General features: G+C 36.1%; 4 protein-coding genes across 6 annotated transcripts; 3 read left to right on the forward strand and 1 right to left on the reverse strand.

Moving 5' to 3' along the window:
- Window positions 1-1,093: 1,093 nt before the first annotated feature.
- CRT3 (calreticulin 3) lies at window positions 1,094-5,957 on the forward strand. Its single transcript, XM_086587452.1, has 14 exons — window positions 1,094-1,258; window positions 1,560-1,667; window positions 2,176-2,368; window positions 2,653-2,911; window positions 3,071-3,127; window positions 3,243-3,290; window positions 3,649-3,735; window positions 3,816-3,873; window positions 4,266-4,333; window positions 4,512-4,607; window positions 4,697-4,753; window positions 4,886-4,981; window positions 5,254-5,292; window positions 5,653-5,957. The coding sequence occupies exons 1-14, from the start codon at window positions 1,117-1,119 to the stop codon at window positions 5,662-5,664; spliced, it is 1,320 nt and encodes a 439-aa protein (XP_086443578.1). The 5' UTR covers window positions 1,094-1,116; the 3' UTR covers window positions 5,665-5,957.
- A 608-nt stretch (window positions 5,958-6,565) lies between these two features.
- LOC147473435 (uncharacterized) lies at window positions 6,566-10,055 on the forward strand. Of its 3 annotated transcripts, none has more exons than XM_086587447.1 (4): window positions 6,566-7,136; window positions 7,213-8,327; window positions 9,094-9,267; window positions 9,480-10,055. In XM_086587447.1, the coding sequence occupies exons 1-3, from the start codon at window positions 6,773-6,775 to the stop codon at window positions 9,175-9,177; spliced, it is 1,563 nt and encodes a 520-aa protein (XP_086443573.1). In that variant the 5' UTR covers window positions 6,566-6,772; the 3' UTR covers window positions 9,178-9,267; window positions 9,480-10,055. The 3 variants fall into 3 exon arrangements, with proteins under 3 accessions (XP_086443573.1, XP_086443575.1, XP_086443576.1); XM_086587449.1 differs by having other exon boundaries at window positions 6,629-7,136; window positions 9,094-9,353; XM_086587450.1 differs by having other exon boundaries at window positions 6,629-7,136; window positions 9,483-10,055.
- A 9,061-nt stretch (window positions 10,056-19,116) lies between these two features.
- On the forward strand, window positions 19,117-22,754 carry LOC147473436 (putative hydroxyacylglutathione hydrolase 2, chloroplastic). The gene is made up of 8 exons (XM_086587454.1): window positions 19,117-19,544; window positions 19,713-19,898; window positions 19,972-20,175; window positions 20,933-21,056; window positions 21,157-21,257; window positions 21,418-21,492; window positions 21,572-21,670; window positions 22,371-22,754. The coding sequence occupies exons 1-8, from the start codon at window positions 19,407-19,409 to the stop codon at window positions 22,515-22,517; spliced, it is 1,074 nt and encodes a 357-aa protein (XP_086443580.1). The 5' UTR covers window positions 19,117-19,406; the 3' UTR covers window positions 22,518-22,754.
- A 931-nt stretch (window positions 22,755-23,685) lies between these two features.
- On the reverse strand, window positions 23,686-26,425 carry LOC147473437 (large ribosomal subunit protein uL18z-like). Its single transcript, XM_086587458.1, has 8 exons — window positions 26,301-26,425; window positions 25,859-25,928; window positions 25,544-25,762; window positions 25,375-25,454; window positions 25,174-25,290; window positions 24,943-25,077; window positions 24,619-24,788; window positions 23,686-24,261 (listed from the first exon to the last, which is right to left on the reverse strand). Exons 1-8 carry the CDS (start codon window positions 26,301-26,303, stop codon window positions 24,153-24,155), a joined length of 903 nt encoding a protein of 300 aa, XP_086443584.1. The 5' UTR covers window positions 26,304-26,425; the 3' UTR covers window positions 23,686-24,152.
- Window positions 26,426-27,753: the final 1,328 nt, after the last annotated feature.

The raw sequence follows: 27,753 nt of genomic DNA on the forward strand, positions 1-27,753 counted from the left end.
ATTGGTTGACCTCATAATGAGAATGCAATAAAACTTTGGTTTTCTAGCTACTCAAAAAATAGTCCTCATGATCTAGCTTGATCCAATCCAACTTTTAAGTACAATTTAGTGACATTCGAATGCATACTTAATTTGGCAAATGTAGCCCAAAAGTGGCTGAGAAAAAAGAAAATGGGTGGATGGGTTTTTTATGTTTGTGGAGGTAAGAGCAAGTCTAATGGAGAATTGCTAAATTGGGCGGCTAAAAGTGCTACATAGGTCTTTTAGCTTGCCTAGTTAAATTTGGCTCCCCAAAATAAAAAAACCAATCTAATCGTGTTTTATGTTTTGAAGTGCTAAATGATACAGACGGCATAGTTTCTGCCGTCTGTCTCCCGAATTTATTATAGCAACTGATAACAAAGGTCTTAATTTTAGTTGAGTTTTTGACTCATTCCAAATTTAAAACTCTTTTAGCAGCCCCATTGGAATGATATTTTTGTGGTTGAGATGCTATATTTGTCTTTAGCAGTCTATATAGTCTCTATTGGACTTGCTCTAATTATAAACTGTGCATTTGAAGCCGGCAGTACTTAAGTTTGTGGACATACCGCTATTTGCCGTCCACAAGACATCATGTCCTGATTGGTGGAGAGGCTGTCAGAAAACTGTTTACCTACCCGAAAAAACTGTTTATATGGCTCACAAAAAATTGTTTATTTGCCTGAAAAAACTGTTTATATGGCTCAAAAGTGTTTGGACCAATGAAAAGTTACTGTTTGTGGACAAATTTGTCTACAAATTCGCTCTCCAAAAAAATAGTAAAGTTAAATAACAAATAATTCTATGCCCACATGTCATCATCTAGTTGGTTAGTTGAGTAACCTTAAACAAAGGGAGGGAGATATAATAATAATGGTAGATTACTAGTTAGATTTATAAAAAAAACAAAGTCAATGCTGAAAAATGAAAGTCTGACTCATTTTCATTGGCGGGAAAACGTCACTGGTCGTTATAATATCCACAGTGGCAGTTATCGTAGTTTGAGTAAACATCCAAGGGTATATGTTAGTAATGTTCCACCATCTTTCTATAAATGTAACAACCTTTCAGACCACTTAAGCCTACTTGCCGGAAATGGCGGAGGAGGGTACCCAAATAAATCTAACAAGTTTTACTACTAATAAGAAGAAGCTTCTTCCTCTTTTCTTACTTATTATTTCCTTTCATTTCCTCAACTTTGCAGCTGCTGAAGTCATTTTTGAAGAGCGTTTTGAAGGTATAACTTGTTTTCTTTTTTCTAAATATCATCTCAAGGCCAATCCAACGGTTGGGATCGTTGATGCTGCTTTGCTTTTACTTACAGGAGCTTAAACTAGTGATTTAATAGCTTATATCTAATTAGATTGACTTTAGTTTAATGGGTAGTGCTAATAAGCAACTCCACAAGAAAAGAGTTGCACTGGTGCCACCACTTGCAACTTGGCACTCATAGTAGATGTGATATCATGTAGTGCAAATTTTTAACTGGATTGCGATTTAATTGTTTGGAATTTTGTTTTTTGTTGGTTGTGGAAAAGATGGTTGGCAGAGTAGATGGGTGAAATCGGATTGGAAAAGAAGTGAAGGGAAAGCGGGTTCGTTTAAGCATACAGCGGGAAAATATTCAGGAGATCCAGATGATAAAGGTATGGGTGTTAAGAGTTCATTTATTGATATGAAATTTTAAAAAGTGAATGTGTTCATAAACAATGTATATAAAGTTCGCGAGACTTAGTTGGTTAAGCAAGATTTTTGTAACTGTAAGAATGCCCTGATGTGAGGCTGAAGGATTAGATAAAGAGTTTGCCAGTGCCTAGTGGTCCACTGGTCCATGGAGGTTTTCCCACATGTCTTGAGTTTGAGCTCACACATGGGCAGGAATCATAATAGGTAAGGATTTGGGCTGAGGGGAACAAATACACAGCAAATACTTACAAATAAAGATAGGTGCAATTTCTACGATTTAACCCTATCAAAGGACAATATTGAGATAAAGACCTATTATGGGATCCCATGGGTTATGCTTAAATCATGAATGTTGTCAATCAAAGTTGAGTTATGTATTGTAGATTTGTAGTCCATGAAGTGCTGTCTTAACAGATCTAAGCATTAGTAGTGTACTTATGTACAGTTTCTTGGATGGAAATATTGCAGGTATTCAGACAAGCATTGATGCCAGGCATTCTGCCATATCTGCCAAGATACCTGAATTTAGCAACAAAGACAGAACTTTGGTACTCCAGTATTCTATTAAATTTGAACAAGACATCGAATGTGGTGGTGCTTATATCAAGCTTCATTCTGCTTATGTTAATCAAAAGAAGTTTGGTGGTGACACACCTTACAGGTTGGTTAAAATTTTCTGTGAGTATATATTTTTATTGTCTTCTCTATGAATAAATTTGCATTCTTGCCAAAACAAAAAGAAAAACTTTAAACACTCACTTCGGGTGTAGAACTGTGATTATCGCATTTTTGTGTCAGGTTATATGACATTATGAAAGGTATTGTTTTCATTATTCATTGCACTACATTAATATGGAAACGAGGATTAGTCAAGTAGTTGTGTAAAGAGTGTACTGCTCGGTAAACTGTATAACCTTGTCTTACTTACAATTGTCTTGTGTGCAGTGTGATGTTTGGGCCAGACTTATGTGGCTCACAGACAAAGAAGCTCCATGTCATCGTTTCCTATCAGGGGCAGAATTATCCCATCAAGAAGGACCTGCAGTGTGAAACAGATAAATTGACACATTTTTACACATTCATCCTTAGGCCTGATGCAAGTTATAGCATTTGGATTGATGGTCGAGAAAGAGAATCTGGGAGCATGTATACAGACTGGGACATTCTTCCACCTAGGAAAATTAAAGATGTCCATGGAAAGAGGGTATGTACTTTGCCAAGACCTTAGACTTGTATCAAAATGCACTGTTCATTTTTATCCTACTCCCTTTAGTTTCAGAGACTTGCTTCTCTTCAGTAATAGAGATTTAGCATTTGAGTATTCTATCTTCCATCCTGTTGAATCTGCTTGTTATGTCCACAGCCGGCAGATTGGGATGATAGGGAGTATATCGATGATCCTAATGATAACAAACCACAGGTACTTCATTGAGGGTTAAAGTATCTAACAAATACAAACTCTTAATCCTTATTAGAATGTTTTAAGTCTCATTTAAAATCAGCTGGTGACAGAAATCGTTTTATTGAAACTGCAGGGTTATGATTCAATCCCAACTGAAATTCCTGATCCAAAAGCTAAAGAGGTCAGCATCTAGATGAATTGTAATTAACTAATTACTGTGTTCTATAAGCCATGGAATGTTGATACCACACATTATTGGGTTTGATACTAATAGATTGTGTCAGGCCTTTTTTTGTTCCCCTGTACACTACTTTCATATATGCCTAATATAACAGTGGAACTTTTCTACAGAGTAGATTTTTATTATCCTTCACCCACCCTTTTTTTTTTTTTTTTTGAAAAATAAAATAAAATAAAAAGAGTAGTTGCTAGGTGTATTTATCTATACTCCCTTTTAATGGATGAAGCACTCCCCTCCCCCCAACAACAACAAAAAAATGTATCTAACTTTGCAATGGATACCGTCTGACTTTGAGCAGCCTGATAGCTGGGATGAAGAAGACGATGGTATATGGAAAGCACCAAAGGTACCTAATCCAGCTTATAAAGGACCATGGAAGCGCAAGGTATGATAAACATGTCTTTAAACAAGTGAAAAAACTTGATTTAGTTTCTGTTGCTCATTACTATATTATCTGCTCAACAGAGAATCAAGAACCCAAACTATAAGGGAAAGTGGAAAATTCAATGGATTGATAATCCAGGTACGGTTTCCTCTTAGACCTGTTTTCAGCTTCTAAATGGTGAGGTTTGTAGTTGGTTATCTGAGATCAGGTTAGGTGCCTTAAAATCCAAAAGCAAAGAGGCAGTATTTATTTATTTTTTTTGATTGGCAAGCCTGTTTTAAATGAGATCAGTAACTCTTTGATGCTGGCGGGATTCGACCCCCAGACCTATGGAATCATCACCCAAAGGTTTTACCGACTTTGCTAGTCTGCACCTGCCAAAGAGGCAGTATCAAAAAGAGAAAGGTTGCTAAGTAGAGAGATAGGACTCTGGTGCAAAGAATTGCGCCCTTCTCATCATCTTTGCCAATGTTGTTATTAGTACCAATCTTACTTTAGGTGAACTTATTTTTTATATTTACTTTTTACAGAGTTTGAAGATGACCCCGACTTATATGTTCTGAAGCCAATCAAGTATGTAGGCATTGAAGTTTGGCAGGTAAAAAAAGATGATTATGTGTATATAACTAGTTTCTTATGATGGTCGGTAGCACATGTTAATAGATACCAAGCCCTTTTACCTGACAAGGAACAAAATCAATTTCTTGAACTTAATGAGATTTGATTAATTATATATGTTGGGAGTAAGTTGAACCTAGTATTTAATTTAAATGCAGGTCAAGGCTGGTTCCGTCTTCGACAACATATTGATTTGTGATGACCCAGCCTATGCAAAACAAGTTATCGAGGACACGTTGTTCAAGAATAAGGAGGTGGGCATTACTCTCTAGATATCCCGCTTCTAGAAGCTTCACTCCAATGATTTTTTCTAAAATTTTCAAATCCGTGTCTAAACTTCTAGGCTGAAAAGGAAGCGTTTGAGGAAGCAGAAAAGGTGAGACGAGCTCGAGAAGAAGAGGTAAGAATCGACTACAGTTGGTCATGCCTTTTGTGGCGTTGGCTCATAGCTCAGTGCAGTCAACCTGTTTTAATCAATCAAACATTGATTATTACTAAAGATTTCTTATCCATATGAGCTTTATGAATGCAGGAAGCACAACGTGCAAGAGAGGAGGGTGAACAGAGGAGGAAAGCGAGGGGTCATGACCGTGGATACAGAGACAGATATAAGGATAAATATAGAAGGGTAAATTCTTTTTTAGTGGCTTTAGTCTCCCAAGTCCTGGTTAATCTGTATTCTTCATCAGCTATCCTACGTCACTCCACAAGCCAACGTATTGTCTATTTTTGCTATCTTGTATTACCTGTTTCCTTGAGTAACAGGCATCCTAAGCTCACGCTATCCCCTAGGGTGACCCCCAGAGACCGCACCTTTACTGGAGATATAGTGACATTGATATGTGCACCCTCACCGGAACTGTTTTTTGTCCTAATTTTAATAATTTTTTGTTTTTGCAGCATGATCGCGGACGTGATCACCTCGATGATTATTATCATGTAAGAATGTGGCCCCTCTGATTATTTTCAAATCGATAAAGGTGTTCATATTGAGCTCAATATGAAAAAACTTTTCCTTATGGTTGTACCTTCGTTGGGACCTACATCTTGGCTCCTGAAAGAATAAGAAGTTATAATCACTTCAATCATGGCCAGTTTTGTAGCCCTCTTGTTACTATCTGTGGGTTGAGCTTGAGCGTGCTAGTCTTAGGCTCTCAGCTCATTTAGATCAAGTACTATGTGATGCTGCACATAATTTATTTGCAATGTTTACTATGCTTGTATCTCTCATTTTCTGATGATTTTGAGATCTCTCTAAGTATAAGCTAACATCAAACTTTTACTCTTTTGTGTCTGCAGGATGAACTCTAAGAAACCTGTAGCTGAATTCCAATTGATTCGCATCTGAAAAGAGATGAAAGAGCATTTCCAGATTGCTCATTACATCCTCCCTTGGTTTAGTTTTATTGAGTGGGTTCTCCCTCCTGTTGTATCATTGAGCTGTAACTGTTGTGAACCAAATAATTGTAATCCAACATAATTTGCTGGGTTACTTGTCTGTTTTCATGTAATCGTCTTGTAACAACTCTCACATACTCGGTAGACTTTAGCTATATTTTGCAAGGAAACTCTCCATCAATTGGATTTTCAAGCATTTTCAACAACATTGCACAAATATTTGTACGTAAAGTAATGATTGCTATAGTTTTCCTTGTAGTTGATCATGGGTAAGGGAATTGTTGATTACTGGTGAATACATGGGCAATTTTCTTTAGATGACATTTGATCCACAAATTGGTTGAATGCAAAGTTTAATATCTCAAGTCTCAGATTTCGGGAAGTGTAACGATATTTTGCAACAAGGTTGAAACTTTTGTTGTTGATGTGAATAGTCGAGTGAGCGGAGCGAACGATCTTAGAAAAAAAGAGTATGCTGACGAACGATCTTGGAAAAAAAGAATATGCTGACGAAAAAGTTGGTTGGTTTCTGTCTGTCTGCTTTAATTTCTTTCTCATTTTTTGTTTGCCCCAATACCTTTTTTCTTTCGCCCATCCCAACTCTCTCTCTCCCGCATCACCCATCTCTCCCTCATCACCCAACTCTCTCTCTCCCATCTCCGCTCACTCCCCACTGCCACGCAGTATAAATGAGCGGAGGGAACGATTTTGGCAGAAAGGGGGGTTTGTGGACAAAAACCAAGTTGATTGGTTTATGTCTGTCTGTCCTCAACTTCTCTCTCATTTTTTCTTGGCCCAATACCATTTCTCCTTCACCCATTTCTCTCTCATCACCCAACTCTCTCTCCCCCCGCAGTTCCGCTCACTCCCCACTGCCACGCAGTATACTAGTAAATTATTCCGGTGCAAATAGCCTTGCCCATATGAGTTGAAAATCTGGTAAAACGTTGAAGATCGTGGCTCTTTCTCTGGAGTTTTGGAGTATTGTGTTTTTGGTTTTGGTTATAGAAATTGTGAAAAGATGGATGTTGAGTTATTGTTATCTGAACCCACATGGAATGGAGATGGAGATACTGATTCTGCTGCTGCTGATGCTGCTGCAAAAACTAGAATTAACAGTCTTAAGAAGTTAGAATCCATTCTCTGGTCCCTTGTAACATCTGAATGTCGATCTGAGGCACGTTTGTGGCTTTGCAACACCATATCATCTTTGACTTCAATCACACATCAAGCTCAATGCCAAGTGTTTTTGAAGCTATTAAGGCCTAAACCGAGGAAGCCAGCGTTAGCTGCCCAACTATTGCAGATGATATTTCAAAAGAGGCCGCATAGAATAGGGAAGATAATAGCTAAGAAAAGCTACATACTTGAGAGCTTCTTTAAAGGTAAGTTCTTTTTCACACCTTATGTTTGTATTTAGCCTGCATTTGCATGTTTCTCTAATAATCATAAGGTATACAGGAAACCCGCGGCGTGTATTACAATGGTTTGATTTTTCTGGTATTGGTGAATCTAAGCACAAGAAGGGTGCAAGAGCTTTATCTCAATATGCTTTTATGAACCGTGATATTTGTTGGGAGGAGCTTGAGTGGAAGGGAAAACATGGGCAGTCACCAGCAGTGGTAGCTACAAAGCCTCATTATTTCCTTGATTTGGATGTTCAAAAGACGGTGGAGAATTTCCTTGAATACGTTCCTGAATTTTGGTCATCTGATGAGCTTGCGGAGTCAGTAAAAGGTGGCGAGATTTTTCTCATAGATACAAAATTCTTTACAGACTGGTTTGTTGATTTAATGTATGAGGAGGATTCAAAAGAAATATGGGAAGTGATTAGTGATTTTTTATTGCAAGAGTCATTCCCTTCTCTCTGTCACCATCTTCTCTTAATTCTTGAGGAGAGGGATCTGTGTGCTCTTTTAAACACACTTTGTAGGTTTCTCAATTCAAATATTGAACCGAAGTATGTTCACCCATCTTATTGGCTTGAGATTCTATTACTCCTGCGCAATGGTTGTGCTTCTATTGACGAGTTACTTCTACTAAATGCTGTTATTAACCAAGGTCGTCAGCTATTACGGCTTGTACGTGATGAGGAGCATGAGGAGGAAAGACAGAGAGTAAGAGAGCTTGTACTGGAGATCAGCAATACCACCACGAGTATTTCCGATACTGCTCTTGTGAAAGAATGTTTGAAGATGGAGAAGTCAGAATCGGTGAAATGGCTTGGGCTTCAGTCTTGGGTTCTGCAGTATAGACTGTCAGAAGAATATGAGACTCCTGATTCTTGGGAAGCATTATTCGTACGGAGTGGGATAAACTTCCGTAAGTCTAGTAGTTATGACTTGTTAACTAAAGATGGATTCTCATATGAAAGTGATTTTGATGATGGAGGTTCTGCTAGAGCCAGACGGAAGAAGGGAAAAACCCCAAAGAAGAGGAGACGGTATTATGATCATGATGACTGTCAAGTTGATGAGCTGGTGGATGTGGATTCATCACATGCATGGAAGGGTTTGCAGACTCGGGCCGGAAGTTGGCTGCTTTCAACAGATAACTTTTCTTCATCATGGGATAATGTATTATTTTCTACCCCTAACTTAATTCTCTCCTTGAACTTGTTTAAGGTTCAGCCTGTTGATGTTAAATTCTACTGGTATTCTACATCTTGTTATTTACTTATTTCCCTTTTGTTGCATTATAATCGATTAATTGTGCACGGTTTGATATAACATACTTCATTTGTGGTAACTGACTTATAAGTGAACTGCTGATCAGTAGTTAAAGACTCACTGTCTTCTTCTTTTATTTTCAGTAAATCTTCCTTCATTTGTTGAGTTTTAATCAAACCATGCTTAGTGTTCGGTTTTCTTGAACGTTGCACATAAAATAAATTATTTGAAACTTGTTCCGATATCACTTGCCATTTTGTCATAACCTCTACCAGTAGATCTCTTTATACCCCGGGTTCAGTCGTCAGTGAGAAGTTTGGGATCTGACTTAAACCGCATGCCTGCTAATAGTATTATTTCAATACTTCAACTACCTTTTTGTCCTTAAAGGCTTAAACCTCACTAATGAGCACAAGATGCTAGTATGTTACAAATATGCATTCATGAACAATGTTTGGATTTGGCCAAAGGTTGGAAAGGAATGTCGATGTGGTGTATTATTGTGTAGGAAGTCTTCTACTAATAAATGTCATACAAAGATGTTTTTTTTTTTCTGAGTTTTTATGTCTGGACTTGGTTCTTTCTTCTTTTTCCATTTCATCAGGCTAATTAACATATGGTGATTTATTACTGGTTAGTAGGTTACTTATTGCTGCTGTGTCATTCTTTGCAGTTGGACTTACCAGAACACCTGGCTAAGCACTGCTTTTCAACATGGATGAAGTGGCTTTGTTTTAAGTGGAGTTCACCAACTTGAGAAATACAAAGATATGAATTTATCTTCATATGTCCAGAGCTAGGAAAGAATCTCCAAACTGGTTTTTTGATGCATAGTGGAATGAATTAGGTACAAATCTTTTGATTGTAACTGTACATTATGAAGTTAGGACACTTGATGAGGTCTGTCCCTTGAGGATTTGCTGGTTTGGTCTGGTAAATTACTCTGACATTCAGCTCTGTCAAAAAAGAAAACCATCCATTGACCATATATTGATATGTATTTGTTGTTTAATTCTTTAATCGACCTCTGATTAATGTCCTTGGTTATATTTTTTGCAGCAGTCCAGGCTCCTTCAGTGAAGATATTATGTTCCTTGTGTGGATCAACTTGTTGTGAGCTTGCACCTCGGCCTCTGATTCTTAACGGGAATATCTGGTGAAACATGTTGTATTCAGATCTTTACTTGCAGCCCGACGGTAGACTGGCTTTTGCTATCCTACAAGTGTTTGCCTGTGCTACTTGCAGAAAAAAACTGGAGACCAAGGCATTTTGATCCATTTCATTGACCACCGCATTTGATTTTGTAAAGTCGAGGGATATGGATATCCAATTCAGTTTTGAACTAGAAAAGCACAATAATGAGAATTGCACTCCAGGCCATTGAGCTGGTAGTAGATGCCATACTGCACTATATGTGTCTTGGGATGCAGCCTCGCATCTGATTTCCTAGATAGTTGTCTTGGGTTTGGGCCAAGCGCATATGCCCAGCGTTATGGCATTATATTATGCGTGCGAGGTTTTGCCAATGTTTTTTATTTATGTTTAAGAGGACAAAGCTCAACTTAATGTTGAAAAAAGCAAAAAGGATTTATTAGTGTCGATAGAATGAATGGATGTTCTTACTTTTTCCTAAATACAGAGAGCTATCAATCACACATGTAGTGGCACAAGCAGCCTGGAGGGTTGTCTTGACAATCTCCGTAGCCACTGTGCTTCTCTTTGCATAAATAATTGCAACTTTCAAATGTAGTAGGACATGGATATTCTAGGGCAGTACACTCCCTTGCTTCCACCAATGGCATGCTAAGTTCTGCTGTCCAACAGAAATAAAGTGAAATGTTATTAGTAAAACAAGAAATTAAATTAAGTAAAACATCTGTAAATCTAATGTCAATTAAACTATATGCATACGATAAAGCGTGACCAAGTTTTGAAGCATGACCAATCACCTGAAACAATGAGAACAAGGACAGAGAAGCAAAAAGCATAGGAGAGCTTGGCCATGTCTTTACAGGGTCACAGTATTTGCGTCAAGTGAAGGTTCATCATCCCATTGGCATTTATACAGATGAAAGGATTTTTCACCTTACTAGTTTGTAAAGATATTGGTGTGATGTTGCGATTTTATTACGATATATATATCCAAATATACACTTACTAGGTATATTTGCTCGTATACATAAATGGTATCACAAAAGTGTTTATGATGATATTGCTCGTATGATAATTTATTAATTCACTAGTGAAGTGAGAGCGAACGTTCTGGGCCGAGAGGGGGGGGGGGGGTAGAGTATATTTATGAGAGAAACCAAAAAAATATCAAAATTTTGGACCAAACCAAAAAAACACCAACTATCTTTAGGAGAAACATCAAATTTTCGACATCAAATGATACGGTTTTGGATAAACCGCGCCATATGGTTTTCTAAAAGCCCAAGCCCAAGCCCAAGCCCACGTGGTTTTCCTAAAACCGCGGGATGTATCACACGTCAACTTTCTTTTTTATTTTTCTTTCCCAATCTCTTGCGTGGTTTTGCGAAAACTGTGTGATCGCGCGGTTTTTCGAAAACCGTGTGAGAGATTTTATATAGCACCAAAACTGGAACCAAATTTTGGCCGATTTGGTATTTGGTTTAGTGTTTTTTTTTTCAGAGAATGGGCTTGAAGCCCAGTGTTCCAATTTAATTACGTCAAAAAGACACAGCTTTTTCTAATTATATCAAAAGCCCATCCGGTCCATTCGTTGGCAATATTACACAATTGTCCCTTAAACAGAAATCAAAACTAGCCAAATATGCAACATTCATGTTGCAGTCAACAACATATACAAATTTCGAAATCCTAGTTCCCCAAATTAAATCCAAATTTTGAAACCCTATTTCCCCAAATTAAACCCAAATTTTGAAACCCTAGTTCCCCAAATTAAACCCAAATTTCAAAACCTAGTTTCCCAAATTAAACCCAAATTTCAAAACCTAGTTTCCCAAATTAAACCCAAATTTTGAAATGAAGAACCCTAATGAAGAAAAAAGAAAAGATTCAAACGATAATATGCAAGCAAACACAAGATCTATTACAAAAAAAAAAAAAACAAGAGGGCAAAAAGGTTAGATACCAAATTTCATTGATAGTTTCACAATTTTGATATAATAGGATTTTCATTTTATGAAAAATTGGTTAAAGTGTATTGAATATATTCACTGCAACATGAGTGTTGCATCGAATATAATTGGATTTTCATTTGCACTGTCACTTACCACCGCAATATGGATGTTGCACTGTCAAATCCCAATACAACATGGATGTTATAGTATCAAATCCCACTTTAACATGAGTATTTTGGGTCGAATGCAACATGAGTGTTGTTTGAGGTTTAAATTGGTGATGTTTGTTTGAGTTTTGAGGCATGTTTTCCATTCATGAAACATTCATGTTAAAATCGTAATTAAAAACAAGCTACTAATTCATTAGTTTTCTTTCGAGTTACGCAGCAAAAGGTAGGATGCTAAATCTAAATTGAGCCTTCCGAAACAAACTAAAGATGCAACTACCTCAACGAGCAAAAACCCAAAAACGAAAGGCAAAGAAAGGATAGAGGAGAAAGGTAAAGAAATAAATTTGGTGAAAAGCGAGTTGTTGAGTTATAGGTCCAAATTTAAAAGTCAATGATTGAGATTATGGATTTGATTAGAGCTGATATAACGAAAGTGCATAAGAAAAAAAAATGATGGATACACCGTTTGCAAAATCTTTTTAGTGTCTTTATTGAAAATAGGGTGAATGTTAAGACCACAATAAAAGCAAATATTGATGTTTGGTGAGTTTTGAAGACATACTTTCGGGTTGATGATGGGTTTAGTGTTGGGGTAAGATTGTTAGATTTACCCCTAAGATGTTGCATTGATTTTTGGGTTACCTTTGGTAGGGGAACTGTGGTGTTGTATCCAAAAATGTAGGAAAGAGTAATTTGTCGGAGTTTATGAAGACCTACTTTGGAGGAGATTACGAAATCAAATTATTAGGAGTAAAGAGTGAGATTACAAGTGTTGTGAAGAAGATTGGGATGGAAGATGATTTTGTGAGGTTGATGTCCTTATACTTGACTACGACAATCTTCTTTCCGAACCCAACAAGAATCAATTGGTCTTTTGTTCCTCATATTGAAGATTTGAATGGGATGAGAAGAATCTCGTGGCCAAAAGTAATCCATGCGGAGTTGATGGACCAGATAAGACGTAAAAGCGACAAGCTCTCGATGGTTTCTGGTTGTGTTGTTGCACCTTTGGTAGGTTTCGTTTTATTTTGCAAATGAATTTTGTTTCTAATACAATCCCTTTTGCTAATACTTTTGTTTCAAATTGCAGTATTGGTTGTGTGAGCATACAAAGATAATCACACCAATAAATGAATTTGAATATCTTTCAGAAACCCTAGAGTCCGTAGGTGGAGCTTAGACGAACTCAGAGAAGCCATAGAGAAGTGTCCTCCTCTAAAAGAGATGGATCCAAAAAATGTAAGTGTCAAGGTTATCCACTGCAACACTACAACATGGTCAAATACCACTGCACCATAGATGTTGCACTGATAAACTCATACTACAACATGGATGTTGAAGTGTCAAATACCACTACAACATGGATCTTTTGCACTATAAACTCATCTTTGCGCAACATAGATGTTGTATGCTGCAGTCTATGTTGCAGTGTCAAATGCCATGCAACATGGATGTTGCATCAGAAAATCACAATTGCAACATGGTGTTGCCTTCAGAAACTCACACCGCAACATCCATATTGCGAAGATTACATTGACATCAAATAAATGAGATTGCATGTTAGTTTTGAATCTTAATTGTGTTTTTTGTGCATCATTTTCAGGTATTAGTCGAATTGGGTACTAAATCAAGCAAAGAGGAAAAGTTGTTAGATTTCAACTTCAAAGTTGAAAGAGAAGTTATTTCAAATGAAGAAGTCATGCGAATTGAAAATGAAAATCTGAAAAGGTTAATTGATGAATTGAGAGATAATCAAAAGAAGGACAAGGAAAAGATCGAAAATCTCAAGAAGGAGGTCCAAATTTTGGATGAGGAGAATAAGAGGTTGAAGGAGGAGAAGCAATTAGAGATTGTGCGTCACAATGATAGTCTTTGTGCAAAGCCCGAAGAAGAAAAATCAGATTGGCAAGAGAGGGCGAAAACTAAAAAGAATGAAGAAATAGGTTCATTGGTCAAAAGGGTAAAGAGAGAACAATATTGGAAACAAGAAAGGAGAAAAACCCGAGGGCGGTGATAACAAGAGCCCCAAAAAAGGAGAAAGGCCGAAGAAATAAGTAGATACCATACCTATAATTGTGGATGAGTGGCCTACTCGATAGTGGACCCAATGTCATTAAAAAATGCCCGGTGTCACTACAAGCATGGCATGGCCTTATTTGGAGAAAAATGAAAAAAAAGATAGTTGAGCAATTTTTCAAGAATGCAAAACCAGAGTAAGTAACAAAGCTTAAAAATTCTTGCTTTTGTTGATGTGTTATCCTAATCGTCGCGACACTTAATAAACTGTTTTTCTTTCCTTTTGTTTATTTGCAGATCTTGTAAGCGTGGGAAGATGAGTGGAAAGAGTTAACACTTTCGGTGCATCGATGGTTATCTACTCGTTTATAACACAATCTCGGACAAATGGACTCACTTCTGATTTCAATGGTTCCAAGAAATAGCAAAGAAGGCATTTGCTTCAAAGATGCAGAACAATTGGTGAGTTGAACTTAAATTTTGAAATGTAAAGTTGAATTGTGTTATCTAGTATCTAAATGATTGATTTCACTTATATTGCAGCAAATCCGTGTCTCGCGAGTGATCAATGACAAAAGGCGTATGGAATGCTTAAAATTAATAAACCCTAAGGCAACGATAAAGTCATCAGTTTGCACACAACATAATCTAGAGTCGTAAGTGACTTATGAATTACTCAGCTCACTTTTGTTGTTAGATTTTGATGTAGAGTCGTAAGAGAAAGGCTACTTGTGCCCTTTGTATACGGTATACCGAACCTTAGTTTGGTGGCATGGAATCTGCATATTAAAATGTGATTTTCTTTCGATCCTTCCGATGGTTTCTCTGAAAATGTGTGGGGTGGTTGATGCTTGCTAGAATTTATTGTTATAATCTTCTCGGCTTACTTTTGTTGTTAAATTTTGATGTAGAGTCGTAAGAGAAAGGCTACTTGTGCCCTAGAGTAGTATGAATGTTGCATTAACTGTTCTTAATTTTTTATGTGGCAGGGCTGATTGCGCACTCTACGTGTCTCTTCATGGAAACTTTGGTAGCCAAGGAACAAATGCCACATGCAGTAGGAAAGGAAGCTATGCATCGCAACCGGGCATCCAAAGCATACAAACTTTTGTCTGACAAACCATATTGTTGGGTGCCGAAACCTTAATGCAACATGAATGTTGCACTGTTAACTCATAATTATTTTGGTCTTGTTGTTAGCTAGCTAGCATCGTAGTTATTCGGGTCGTGGTCGAAGTGTCCTCTATCTACACATTTTATGAAAAATTCCTTATTAGTGCTATCGGTTTGATACCTCATCAGTTTCATTAATTATATCTTTGAGAAGCTGGCTCAGGAATCTTCAAGGTTTGCAAGGTACAACAAGAAGTCCACCATCACTTCTCGGGAGATTCAGACTACTGTTCGTTTTGTTCTTCTTGGTGAATTGGCTAAGCATGCTGTTTCTGAAGGCACCAAGGCGGTTACCAAATTTACTAGTTCTTGAAGATGTTTGTTTAGGGTTTGTTTCAATGTTTCAATGTTTCTATCTTTAGTATTTAGTATTAGAATGTTTCAATGTTAGTGGTGTTGATGTAATATATAGTTGATTTGGAACCTATGAATCAGAGTTAGATCTTTTGTGAATGAAATTATTTTAGTGTTCTCTATTTTGGTTGATTTCTTCGTTCATTTTACCTAGTTCAGATCTGAGATAGTTTGATTACAATGCCAATCTGGTGTTATTGGCGTAAATTTCTGTAACCAGTTATAAATGATGATGGTTGTGGATCTTGAATTGGAATGATGGCAGTTAAGAAAATGTTAGCATAATTGTAAAGTTTGGTTACTTTTTTATGCCTAAATTTGTATCAGTAGACGTTGAATACCTCATCATCCAGTTGCTTCCTAAATTCCAAGTTTCTACTAAATGGGTTTAGCTTTGTCTACATTATGAGTACATGATTCCAAAGACAAAAACACCAAGTTTAAAAGGAAGCATCAAACTATGTAGTTGTAGTACATAGCATGGCACCTATAAAATGGAGAAGTCTCCTTTAAAAAAGAGATGGGTTCATGAAGTCTCACGATTCACGATGCATGCAATATGAATGTTTCACTCTCAATTACAACTTCTGACATGAATGTTGCACTCTCAATTACGACTACAACAGATCAAAACATGAATGTTGCACTATCAATTACAACCGCAACATGAATGTTGCACTCTCAATCTGGCCGCAATTTGCGGGCAACATAAATGTTGCAATTAATTACGCCAAGCAACATGAATGTTGCACTCTCAGTCGATTTTGGTGGGTAATGTTGCACTATCAATTACAAACATGAATAATTTTATAGACTATAAATTTCATTATAACAAATGAAAAATAAAACAAACCGACTAGCGAATAATCTCAAATGAGTATCAACATTCCATAAAAGTATACAATGAATATAAATTTCTCATTAATAAATGTCGAAAGACCAAACTTAAAAATCGTGAATTAAGACAACTAAAACATATGGTTTGCCGAGAACATCAAAACTGATCATAGACTAAATCGAATCACACGGTGCTTTCAATTCTTTTCTTCTTGGGTCTACCGGGACCAATCTTCGGACTACACGGATAAACCACGGGAGAATCGGGCATGCGTCTTGGCATAGAACCATTCGAATCCGCTTGATAGAATGTGAGTAGCATTGCCCTAACGATCACCGTATATCCTTCATCAATGTAGCCATAAAGGAATCACCCTTACTACCAATACAGGCGATAGCATGTATGCAAGGGAAATTATCGATACGCCAATAGTTACAAGTACATGTTCTATTCATCAAATCAATTGAATGAATAACGTCGCTATGAACTAGAAACTGATTTTCATTGGATCTAACCCCCCTCAAAGTCCTTTTGCGGCTTCAACCTTGCTAGCTAGTACTATCTCCATTTTGGACATAAAACAGAATTCCATTTCATAGACTCCTCCAATCTGTTCCAACTCATTTCCATCATCTTTTCCATGATTCCAAAAAGCATAGGAGTAATAGGCAGGAAGCGCTCCTTGGTGATCCATGCATTGAAACATTCAGTTAGTGTCGAGCACATCTCACCGTATCTAGCACCCAGAAAAGTATGCATTTGCCCAATTTTCCAATCTAATATCTTCCAAAACCTTTGCACAGGGAAGACCATCCATATTTCTTCAACTTTTCAAGACAGTAAAAAATTCATGATGAGAAGTTGCATAAGCACAATCAGAAAATAGCTTCACAACATATTTCCTCAACTTGTTATCTTTCCAGGTATAAGCGGAGAACCAACATTGTTCTTCAAGTGCCAAAGACAATCACAGTGCAATGACCCGGAAACACAATTGGAATATTTTTAACTAGTCCAACATGCCGATCACTCAAAATGTCAAAATTCTATCACTTGAAATAACAAGTTTCAATTGTTCTAGGAACCAAAACCAATTTGCATCGGTTTCACTAACCACTATATCAATGGCCAACGGAAAAATCCCTTCAAAATAGAAAATAAAAATAAAAATGGTTAGTCTCATATGCATTAACAAACATTATTGCTAGCTAGTAAGCTTCTCAATAACAATATAATACTATTTCATGTTTATATAGATAACAAATAATCAATGCATTCTAAATGATATACTACGTTACCTTGATTTCCATTTTTGGCGGTTGCAGCTAACAAACATCCCTTATGCTTATTCTTCAAAAAAGTACCATCTAAGTACACTATAGGACGACAATGGTTAAAACCATAACTAGAAGCCTCAAAGCATATGAACATTCTTTCAAACTTTTACGTAGAGTCAATATCCAGAATAACGCGACTTCGAGGATTACTTTCTACAATTGCATTCTTCAACCATTTCAACTGGTGAAAACACAATCCATCTATACCATGAATCTCCTCCAAAGCCATCTTTTTAGCCGTGTACACATAGTAATATGTAATGTCAAGCCCGTAGTCAGTCTTCAACGTAGTCATCAAATCTTTTGGCTTTACCAAAGGCATACCGCGCACAATCTCTAAAATAAGATTTTCCACTAGCTTGCTCGACATCAAACAACTATTAATATCTTTGCAGACGAATCCACAAGAGTGCTCAGAATGCATAGTTTTTATCACAAAAGAGTCAAACTCAGAAACTACATGTACACGCCACAAACAACCAGTACTCTCCTTCTTAGCACAATAAACCATAACTCTCCCCGGATCATTCTTTGAAAATTGATATTTGTACCCAGTCTCAACATAATACTGCAATACTTTAAGACGGAAATCATTAGCATCAACAAATGTTTGACCAACATGTTTGAGATTAAAAGCCCATAATCTACTCCTCAATTCTTTAATAGGCACTATTTCACTACCAGTCCCACTACCAGAAGCACAAGAACTAACATAAGAATTAGAAGAATTATCACCAGATGTACTACTTTCACCTACTCCATAAGAACACAACATACTATCAAGTTTCAAAGAGACATCAATGTTAACTGTAGATAAGCCCTTTGCAAAGCTGTAGCACGCTAAAGATTGAAGCTCTGCATCATTTTCTATAACAAATGCCTTCCTATCGCGAGTGAAAGAAATATCAAAGCATGATTGATTTAACTCGGGCCAATTCGTCGAAATCTCATTTTTGACATCGATAATTGAAGAAGACGGACCAATACGACTCGCGAGAGTCAAATTTTTGTAGGATATAACTCCAAGAACAAGAAAAATCCATCCTACAACACAAAATTGAAATGAAACTAAAATTACAACAATTCCATTATCTCAAAAGAGTCACGGGTTATATTATTCAATGAAAAAATGATCAAATCTGAGATGGCGATAAGTTAAATTATCGATGAGTCAATTTCCATATTTTGCTTGCCCTAGATAACATAATAATAGAAGTGTAGGTGTAAATAAATGTACCTTAGTGGTAACGATTCTAGAAAGTCCAAAGAAAAGGAGAACAAGGAAGAAAAGAAAAGCGATCTCAATTTGGTTTAAAATCACGATATGAGAAATCACCATTGCCAATTGAGGAAGAAAGAAATTAAGTAACAACTTTCATATAAAAGGGTATGTAAAATATTTTGAAAAAACAATAAAGGTGCGGTTGGTTTTTTTTTTCAAACTCACCAAAAACGAAACCTTTATTTAGCACTTTTACAAACCGGGTGGGCTTTAGACATAATTCAAAAAGTCAATGGGTTTTAGGCTAATAAAGACCGAAATCAGGGTTTTGAACCTAGTTTTATGTTTTTTTTTTTGTATTTTCATCAACATGTGATTCTCCTTAAAATGAAAAAACACCAAATTTTGCCCGATTTGGTGTTTGATGCTAGGAAAATATCTCTCCTAAAAGATGCTCTTATGGGGATAAAAAGTCATTTGATTGGTTTCTGTTTGTCTTCATCTCTTCTCTTCGTGCCTCTCCATCTCCCTTTCCATGCTTTCTCAATTTCTCACTCTCCCTTCTCCACTCTTCGTCTTCCTTCTCCCCTCTCCGCTCACTCCTCCATTGCATAGCAGTATACTAGTTACGACGAATTTTGACACACAAAGACGAAAGTTTTGCTCAAAGACGCTTATATTAGGACAGATGTGCTTGGTTGGGTGGGACCCAATGAAATCTTAATAATAATAATAATAAAATCAATAAAGAAATCTAACAACCGCTCACTTATGACTAAACACAACTCAAACAAACAACTAACAACCAACAACCAACAAGACCAGAAGAAGAAGAAGAAGAAGAAGGAGATCAAAATGTTTTCGAAAGCAACTTCAGCCATGGTCTCCTCCTTACCTTGTTCTTCAAAGGTTCGTTCTTTTCCCGATGTATGTGTTTTTTTTTTTGTAATTTCGTTTAATTCCTCGAAATGGGCAATCCAAACTCCAAACAGATGATTTAATATTATATATACTTGGTTCTTTGTTGGGCTAATTGACAATTCCACACTACTGTATATAATAATGAACTGTTTACAGGTAAAGGGTGGATTTTGTGCATTGCCAGGCATAACACAACAATTGTGTAGTAAACGTTTTTTGTATGGTTTCGTTACCTTCTTGTCAAGACCATTTAAAACGTTGCGTGGTGGAACTCGTTTGCTTGGAATTAAACCATTTACTTGCAGCATTTCTAGTATGCCTTCCACATTGCAGATAGAACTGGTATGTTAACAATGTTGTATGCCTTGAGAGACGCTTTACATTGCTGGTTATTTATATAACTTGACATTGTCAGGTACCTTGCCTAGAGGATAATTATGCATATCTTCTGCATGATGTGAACACTGGTACAGTTGGAGTTGTCGATCCTTCTGAATCTCTACCTGTAATAGAATTACTAAATAGGAAAAACCGAAATCTGACTTACATACTCAACACACATCATCATTATGATCACACTGGTGGAAATGCCGAATTAAAAGCAAGGTACGGTGCAAAGGTATGACAACTCTGTTTGTTGTGTTTGTTTCTCTGCATTTATAGCTGAGATATTAAAAGACTTTAAGTTGTTTTCATCTTAATTTTGCGTACATGATCCACATGGTAAAGTACATCCACCTTCCTCATCTGATAATGAAAAAACACAACATTCTCTTCCCGAATTCATTAACATCTGCAATTTTTACTTATCGATATTTGTTCAAGTACCCATCATGTGGTATATGTTACGCTTCCATCTTCTGTATGTATGTTACGTGATGCAGTAGAAAACATGCGTAGGTGGAGAAGACACTCCTTTCTTCTTCAATGACCCTGTTTTTCTTTTCTGTTAACTGAAGATTAGGTCTATCTGTTCCTTGTAACTATCTCCATCCATGTCTTTTTTGAGTTCATCATGTTTTGTTAGAACCTTCAAGCTGGATTTTTTTTGAATTGTAGTACACTTTAAGGTATGCAATTGAAGTTTAGCTTTCTAACCCTGATCATGTCTTTGATGGAGCTATTGAATACTTTTCCTTATTGAAGATGTATTACCTTCATACATACTCTCATAATGATTTTACGACTCTGCAAATCTTCATATATATGGCAATAATTTTTTTATATTAATAACTTTTACAGTTGCAAACTGAAATTCTGAGGTGTCTAAATAAGTAAATAGGATTCTGTTTTTTAAATCTGTTTGCTTTGACAATTGTCATTTATGCATGTTAAGTTGTAGATCCTTAAAAACAATAAACTCTGTTTATGTGTAGGTAATTGGATCAAACACAGACAAAGAAAGAATTCCTGGCATTGACATAACTCTGAAGGATGGGGACCGGTGGATGTTTGCAGGTCATGAGGTGATAGTAATGGAAACACCTGGTCATACAATAGGTTGTTGTCTGATACAGATCTTCAGATAGTTGGCAATTTGTACCCTTTACGTGAGTGTGCTTCAGTTACATCATGTACTTATGGTTTGAACTTCACGCAGGGCATATTAGCTACTACTTCCCAGGATGTGGGGCAATATTCACGGGAGACACCCTATTTAGCTTATCATGCGGAAAGCTTTTTGAGGGAACCCCAGAACAGGTCCAAATTTTTTGTAACCATGGGTTTTAGAGGAATCCTAAATGGAGACAGGCACACATTGCGTTGTGGGACTGTTGTGGCAAAAACCATTTGTTTGTGTGTTACATCTAGTACACCTAACTTGCAGAAACTCACAAAGTTTTATGTTATTGTGTTGCAGATGCTGTCTTCTCTCCAAAAAATTATTTCTTTGCCGGAGGACACAAGCGTATATTGTGGTCATGAATATACTTTGGTGGGTTATCTATTTCCTCAGGTTTTCATAATGCTATATGCTCTGCAAGAACTTGACAATGGATCTTTCTTTTTAACAGAGTAACTCAAAGTTTGCTCTGTCCATTGATCCCAAGAATGTGGCACTCCAATCTTATGCCGCGCATGTTGCTCATATCCGCAGTAAAGGCTTGCCTACGGTAATGTCTAAAACCTCAGCAGTGCCTATTAGTCTGCTTGTGCCATTATCTCTACTTCCGCTAATCTTTAGAAATTTTAGTTGCTTGAATTTGACCTCCGAAATGATGGATAGGCAATATATACTTGGGTAGAACTTTCGATTGTAATACTTTTTGGGTGGGGATTGACTATAGTCTATATCATCAACAGATCCTCACAACTCACCATAAACATAATGCCGTCCAAATATTTTACAAAGGACAAGTAATGAGTGAAACCACGATTGAAGATCATCACTTTAAGTCCAGGAGAGATTCCTGGCACAAAACAAAGTAATGATTGATCAGCTAATTTTGCAGATCATTGTACCTTGTGGATGGGTGGGCTTGGATAAATGAATGTAACTCTTCAATGTCTTCCACATCATTCTAATTTGACAGTCTTTCATTGTTGGCCTTGGCCTTATGTCTTCCACATAAGCTAATAAAGGGAAGATAATTATCTGATGAGGTTATAGATGTGGTTTTGGTGTTGTGGTCATGTCTTGTTATTGTATCCACTCCTATGTGCTAACTTGAGATAGTGGCAACTGGTGACAGTTCTGCTTGCATTCTAAACAATTTTTCATATTATACCTTCTATCAATACACAAGTACATTGGTTTACTAAGCAGAACCTACATAATTAACCATATATAATCGCATACTCTTTTTTACACAGATTCCAACAACACTAAAAACAGAGATGTCTTGTAATCCATTCCTCCGTACATCAAGTTTGGAAATCCGCCAAGCGCTGGATATTCCTGCCACCGCAAATGATGCTGAAGCCTTGGGTGCCATTCGCAGAGCAAAGGATAACTGGTGATTAATTAGATTCCTGGTCTGTCGTAAAAGTGGCGGATCTAGTTGTCAGAGATATGAACGATGTGTTTTGTTGTGCCCTTTTATGTATCCTAAAAATGTATGTTGTTTTAGTAGGATAGTAATTCTTAGAATTTCAGAATTTTATTCAGTTTCTCGAATGCTAGCGGGCAACTCCACCTTTTGTCTTGGGATTCTAAAACATCAAGGGCATATTAAAAAAAGACAATTTCAAGATTCATCATGTTTTTGGGGAGCTCACAGGTATGCAACCCATAGCCAGTTCCCTATTAGTGTGCCCAAAATAATTTCTTGGGTGTTTGATTGCCACATTTGTAGTTTTGTACTCGTTACTCTGCTTGATGGAAATAAGAAGAAATTCACAAAATGAAAGGAATGTAGTTTCAGACCAGGGATCCCACCTTTTTAACTTAATAAACTTCTTTGCCACAGCCACACAAGATTTTGTGTTTAAACAGTAATCTCAACCGATGCATGAAGTCATGAACTAACATCAGTTTCCTTGGTTTTTTTTTTCATATTTGCCACAATCCACCTCGTCAACCACATAATTTTCCCAATGTATTGAACCATGTTACCAAGGGAAAAATTCAGCTGCATGCAAATTTGCAGCAATTGAAAGCTATCCAGTAGGGGTGCAAGTGGATATCCAAATATTCGAATCCGATTCGAATTTGTATTCGAAAAATCGGATATTATCTGAAAATTTCGAATTCGGATATTTTTTTTATGTCCGAACTGGTTTCGGATACTGACATATCCAGCATCTGATAATATCCGATCCGATTTAAAAAATTAATAGTTATTATATATAATTTATTTATTTATTTTTTATTGTACAAAATATTATATAAAATTATAAACTAATAATATAAAATTATAATAACAAAATAATAATAATAAATGACAAACATAATATTTATACTAGTTTTTATAGTAGTAAAATAAATTATTCAAAACAAATAAAATTTTAATTAATTTTAATTTTTAGATCGGATATTATCCGATATCCATTTCGGATATCCAAAATCGGATTCGGATAATTTTTTTAATATCCGTTGGATTCGGAATAAATTTAACCTATCCGTTTTTAACCCTACTACCCAGTAACAAAATGCAATGGTACAAGATAACATTAAGATAAATAGCCCTGCACCTAAAATAAACGTTCTGATACACTGATTGCATGCTTCATTGGACGAGTCAAACAAAACACTTTCAAATAGAGACGGAACTTAACATTAGGAGGCTACCCAATCTCATTAACAGTATCTATCGGTTCTAATGGTGATCATTTCAGTAAAAGAAGTATTGCTCTATCTCCCAGTTCTTAAAACCAATATCAACCCGACGTTGTTAATCAGTCTACCCAATAACTTCTTAAATTACCATAAATTTTTTTTTAACAAGATAGGTCTATTGATGAACAAAACAATAACCGCTCTTCAAAGTAAATCCCTCAAAGTCTACCTTTTCAAGTTGTAAATATCCAAAACTAAAAATAGTAGATAACTGAAAACATATCAAATCTAGAGAGCACAAGAGAAAAGGTCCCACAGGAAACTTTTGACAAGAAACAAAGACAACAAAAATGCATAATGGATCAGGTGAACTATCTCTAATCATCATTCTCATCGTCATCTGCTCCTGCAGCAGAGTTCAGCGCATTCAATCGCGCAATCAACTTGTTTCTCCTCTCATCATATGTCAGCTTCTTCAAGTTGAACCTAGATGACAAACAAAAAACAATAAATACCAATAAGATTTGTTTGTATAAACTACCTATTTCATACATCCCTACTGAACTCTAACAATACCATTATCCTGTTGAGAATAAGATGCAGTCCGAAAATAAAAACTACTCAAACAAGGGCCTACTTGACCCTAGTATTCAGCTATGATTACTAAAACAATCCTCTAATAAACAGTTACGGATCAACTTTCCAATAAAAGTAGCAAGTACAAATTTTATATCGAGTTGAAAATTTTGTTTCTCCTACAATACAACCACATTTTTTTTAATACCTCTTAATTTCAAACATCTAAATAGTATTGACCATAAAAAAACTACGAAGGTTAAATACCTCTTGTGTGCCTTCGGAGCCTCTTTCTCTGATTTCTTCGCTGTTGGATCAGCACGAATACCAGCATGTACCTTTCTGTACAGTTCTTCTATGCCATCAGCTTCAATGCCTTTCTTGATATACTCAGAGAAATGGGTCTGGTACTTCTCTGGCTCGTCCTCTATTAGTGTCTGCATAATGCACAAACAAAAAGCAAAAGTTTTAAAAGCGGGTGGAAGAATGCATATATTTAATTAAAACAAGCCTCCATAGAACAGAGAAATTCCTTTGTTTGAAAAACACAATTACCCATAAAAGAACTAAAAACAGTAGTACTGGACTCACCCTCATATAAGCAGCAACATGGCCACCATAGACATACTTTCGGTGAACCTCTGCATCCAACTGCTTCTCATCTTTCTTAAATCCAGCGAATCTCTTGTCACTGTGAGGAATGTCAAGCCCACCATCCAATGCACCCTAGAAACCATTAGAAGTAAATACAACTTGCCCCACAAGAATGATAATTTGAGTAGAGCAGAATAAACGTTGCAACACAACAAAAGAAATGAATACCTTCAGTGCACCAAAGACACGGTTGCCAGTCGTTGTTCTAATAAGGCCTACGTCAAGCAATGCACGGAAAGGCCTCCTGGTATCAGTGGGCTCAATTGAAAAATCTTCCCCAGTTGCCTGCCAGTACCAGTAGAGAAATTGCATTACCTCTCAGCAAAAGAAACAGCAAAAAATTACTGAACATGATAAATGAAAGAGTACCTCAACATTTCCCTCATACTCCTCATCCATCTCGAGTGTTTTCAGGACTCGGCGAGCCAAGAGAAGGCCAGTGCAGTAAGCTAATTTTCACAAAAAGATGATATTAAGTAAAACAACATGCAACTCTGATTATTTTTTATATTGTTAAAGTCTGAAATGGACCTCATACCTGCAGAGTAATTGGTGAGACCAACATCAAGCCCATATCGAGGCAGTTCATGGGCATAAGCTGATGTAAGTATCATATCACCAGCAATACTAGCAGATACAATCTGAGCAATTATATCTTTGTTGGTAAACCGCACAACAAAACGATATTTGGGCGTCCCGTACTTGTTCTTGTCCTGGTTGATAAGACGGATACGAGCCCTGTAATCAGTCTTCCCAGCTACAAGAGTAAAAAGAATCACATCAGATCAGATGAAAAAAAATATATATTTAAAGCATAGACATATATGCCTATTAATATGAGAGAATAATATACCTCTCCTTCTCCTGAACTTGACTTGATAACGCTTGAAGTAAGCCCTTGACTTTGTGGGTTTGATGAACACCTGTAAAATGCACAGTAATCCAATTTGGGACTTAACCATCTTTAACATCAACTATAAAAAAAAAAACAGACTAAAACCTCAAGTTTGTAATCATTTCTAGAGATATATTGTATTGGGTTGGGTTGGGTTGAGTCCTAAGCCCTAACACAACACAATTCTAGTCGTCAAAAAGATATATTTTTTTTAAATCTCATTAACCAATAATAACAAATAAGTGAAATGAATAAGCATCGTATCATAAAAATAAAACATATCATCATCATCACTTAAATAATAAACCCAAAGAAAGAAACACATGCTATCACCACTTAAACACTAAACCGAAATGAATAACAAATTGAAGATATAACATAAACGAATAAGAGGACTGACCATGGTTGGGTTTTGGGATCTGCTCTTACTTCTGCTGCCGAGAAGAGAATGAGAGTGAGAGAGTTTTTTACTTTTATATATATATAATAAAAGACAACCCTAATAAACGGTCAGATTTGTGATAGGGTTTTTGGAAGTTGTGGGCTTTCGTAATTATGGGCCAAGAGTTTTTCAGACTCATGGGCTCGTGGTTTGTTGGCCCAGGTCCAAATCTCAAATTAGTAATTATCAGTTTTGATTCGACTTGTTCTGCGTATAGACTTGATTGTAATTAACTTACAAAACCACTATTACAAGGCATCTCAATAATGATGGTATTTTTTGTTTTTTAGGTAAACCTTAAAATTTTACTTAATGTCAAAATGATGCATGTTTTCAATATGGAAGTCTTGAAATCCCTCCCTCGAGTTCGATAAACTAATAGTTAATTGGAGATTGGGGAAATATAATTATGTAGGAAAAGCTCATCTATTTTTTAATAAAATAATTATGTTATTTAAGTGACATTAGAAAGGTGTTTTCTAAATTATTAATAAAAGAGTTGGTTCCAAATATTAAAAGAAATTATATAATTTAAGTTTTATTTTTTAAATTATTAATTAATAGACCGTCTAATTTATTGGTTGGGGTGTTTTTAATAAACTACTATAGAGATTACAAATTGCAAAGTGACATGGAGAGAGGTTCCTAAATTTTTTTTCTCTTGAAACCACTTGATATGGACTTTGACATAGTTTTTTTCTCAATTTTTAATTTTAAGAAACTCTAATTTAAACTTTGTTATTTAAATGACATTAGATTTTTTTTTTTTACCATTTTGGATTAAATTGGGAGGAGAAAAATGGAAATAATTATATAATTTAAGTTAAGAGGGGGTTTTTCATAAAATCCTAATAAAACCTATGGGGCACTTTTGTGGGGAGGTGTTTATAAATTGAGCAAATAATGAGATTTAAATTTGCATACTATTCCTCCAAAATGGGTTTTATATTTTTTTTTACCGTAAATTCTAAAAGAGTTGGGGTTTGTCCCTGGTAGTGTTAAAAGGAAAGAGGGAAAAGTCAATGGAAAATAAGGGATTTTTTTTCTGAAGAGATGATATAGGATGATTTTCTGAGGACATTTTCTTTCTATATATATAGAGTAAAATAAATAGAAAAACCAATATAAAAGAGGTAATGATAGAGAGATAACTCCCCTTTATGGCTCGTTTAATTATAACCAAAATTAAATGAGATTTTTTTTGTATTTTTAGATAAACCTTTATTTTCATTTTTTTTATTTGGTTTAATTGAACATTTAAATTAAAGAGTTTACATGAATCTCTAACAGATCGAAATTAACCAAGATGGAACTAGCTATATGTCTTTACACCTTAAGGCCTAGTTGGACATAGCGCGAGCTTCATTATTTAGAGTTCTAGGAGCCCAGCTGAACACAAAACAACTATTAC

The sequence above is a fragment of the Coptis chinensis genome, unplaced genomic scaffold, assembly GCF_015680905.1.
Source record: "Coptis chinensis isolate HL-2020 unplaced genomic scaffold, ASM1568090v1 utg2560_pilon_pilon, whole genome shotgun sequence".
In the NCBI taxonomy this organism is placed as follows: Eukaryota; Viridiplantae; Streptophyta; class Magnoliopsida; order Ranunculales; family Ranunculaceae; genus Coptis; species Coptis chinensis.

What these genes read in the sequence shown, in the direction of transcription:
- LOC147473435 (XM_086587447.1), top strand. Translation starts at nt 6,773, where the DNA reads ATGGATGTTGAGTTATTGTTATCTGAACCCACATGGAATGGAGATGGA. An exon ending in ACTTGAGAGCTTCTTTAAAG is followed by an intron (nt 7,137 to 7,212) that starts GTAAGTTCTTTT and finishes TAAGGTATACAG; the next exon opens with GAAACCCGCGGCGTGTATTA. An exon ending in TTTCTTCATCATGGGATAAT is followed by an intron (nt 8,328 to 9,093) that starts GTATTATTTTCT and finishes CATTCTTTGCAG; the next exon opens with TTGGACTTACCAGAACACCT.
- LOC147473437 (XM_086587458.1), bottom strand. An exon ending in AGTATGAGGGAAATGTTGAG is followed by an intron (nt 25,291 to 25,374) that starts GTACTCTTTCAT and finishes TGGTACTGGCAG; the next exon opens with GCAACTGGGGAAGATTTTTC. An exon ending in GCTCCGAAGGCACACAAGAG is followed by an intron (nt 24,262 to 24,618) that starts GTATTTAACCTT and finishes TTTGTCATCTAG; the next exon opens with GTTCAACTTGAAGAAGCTGA.
- LOC147473436 (XM_086587454.1), top strand. Translation starts at nt 19,407, where the DNA reads ATGACTAAACACAACTCAAACAAACAACTAACAACCAACAACCAACAA. An exon ending in TTGAGGGAACCCCAGAACAG is followed by an intron (nt 21,258 to 21,417) that starts GTCCAAATTTTT and finishes ATTGTGTTGCAG; the next exon opens with ATGCTGTCTTCTCTCCAAAA. An exon ending in GCAGTAAAGGCTTGCCTACG is followed by an intron (nt 21,671 to 22,370) that starts GTAATGTCTAAA and finishes TTTTTTACACAG; the next exon opens with ATTCCAACAACACTAAAAAC.
- CRT3 (XM_086587452.1), top strand. Translation starts at nt 1,117, where the DNA reads ATGGCGGAGGAGGGTACCCAAATAAATCTAACAAGTTTTACTACTAAT. An exon ending in TAGGCATTGAAGTTTGGCAG is followed by an intron (nt 4,334 to 4,511) that starts GTAAAAAAAGAT and finishes ATTTAAATGCAG; the next exon opens with GTCAAGGCTGGTTCCGTCTT. An exon ending in ATAAGGATAAATATAGAAGG is followed by an intron (nt 4,982 to 5,253) that starts GTAAATTCTTTT and finishes TTGTTTTTGCAG; the next exon opens with CATGATCGCGGACGTGATCA.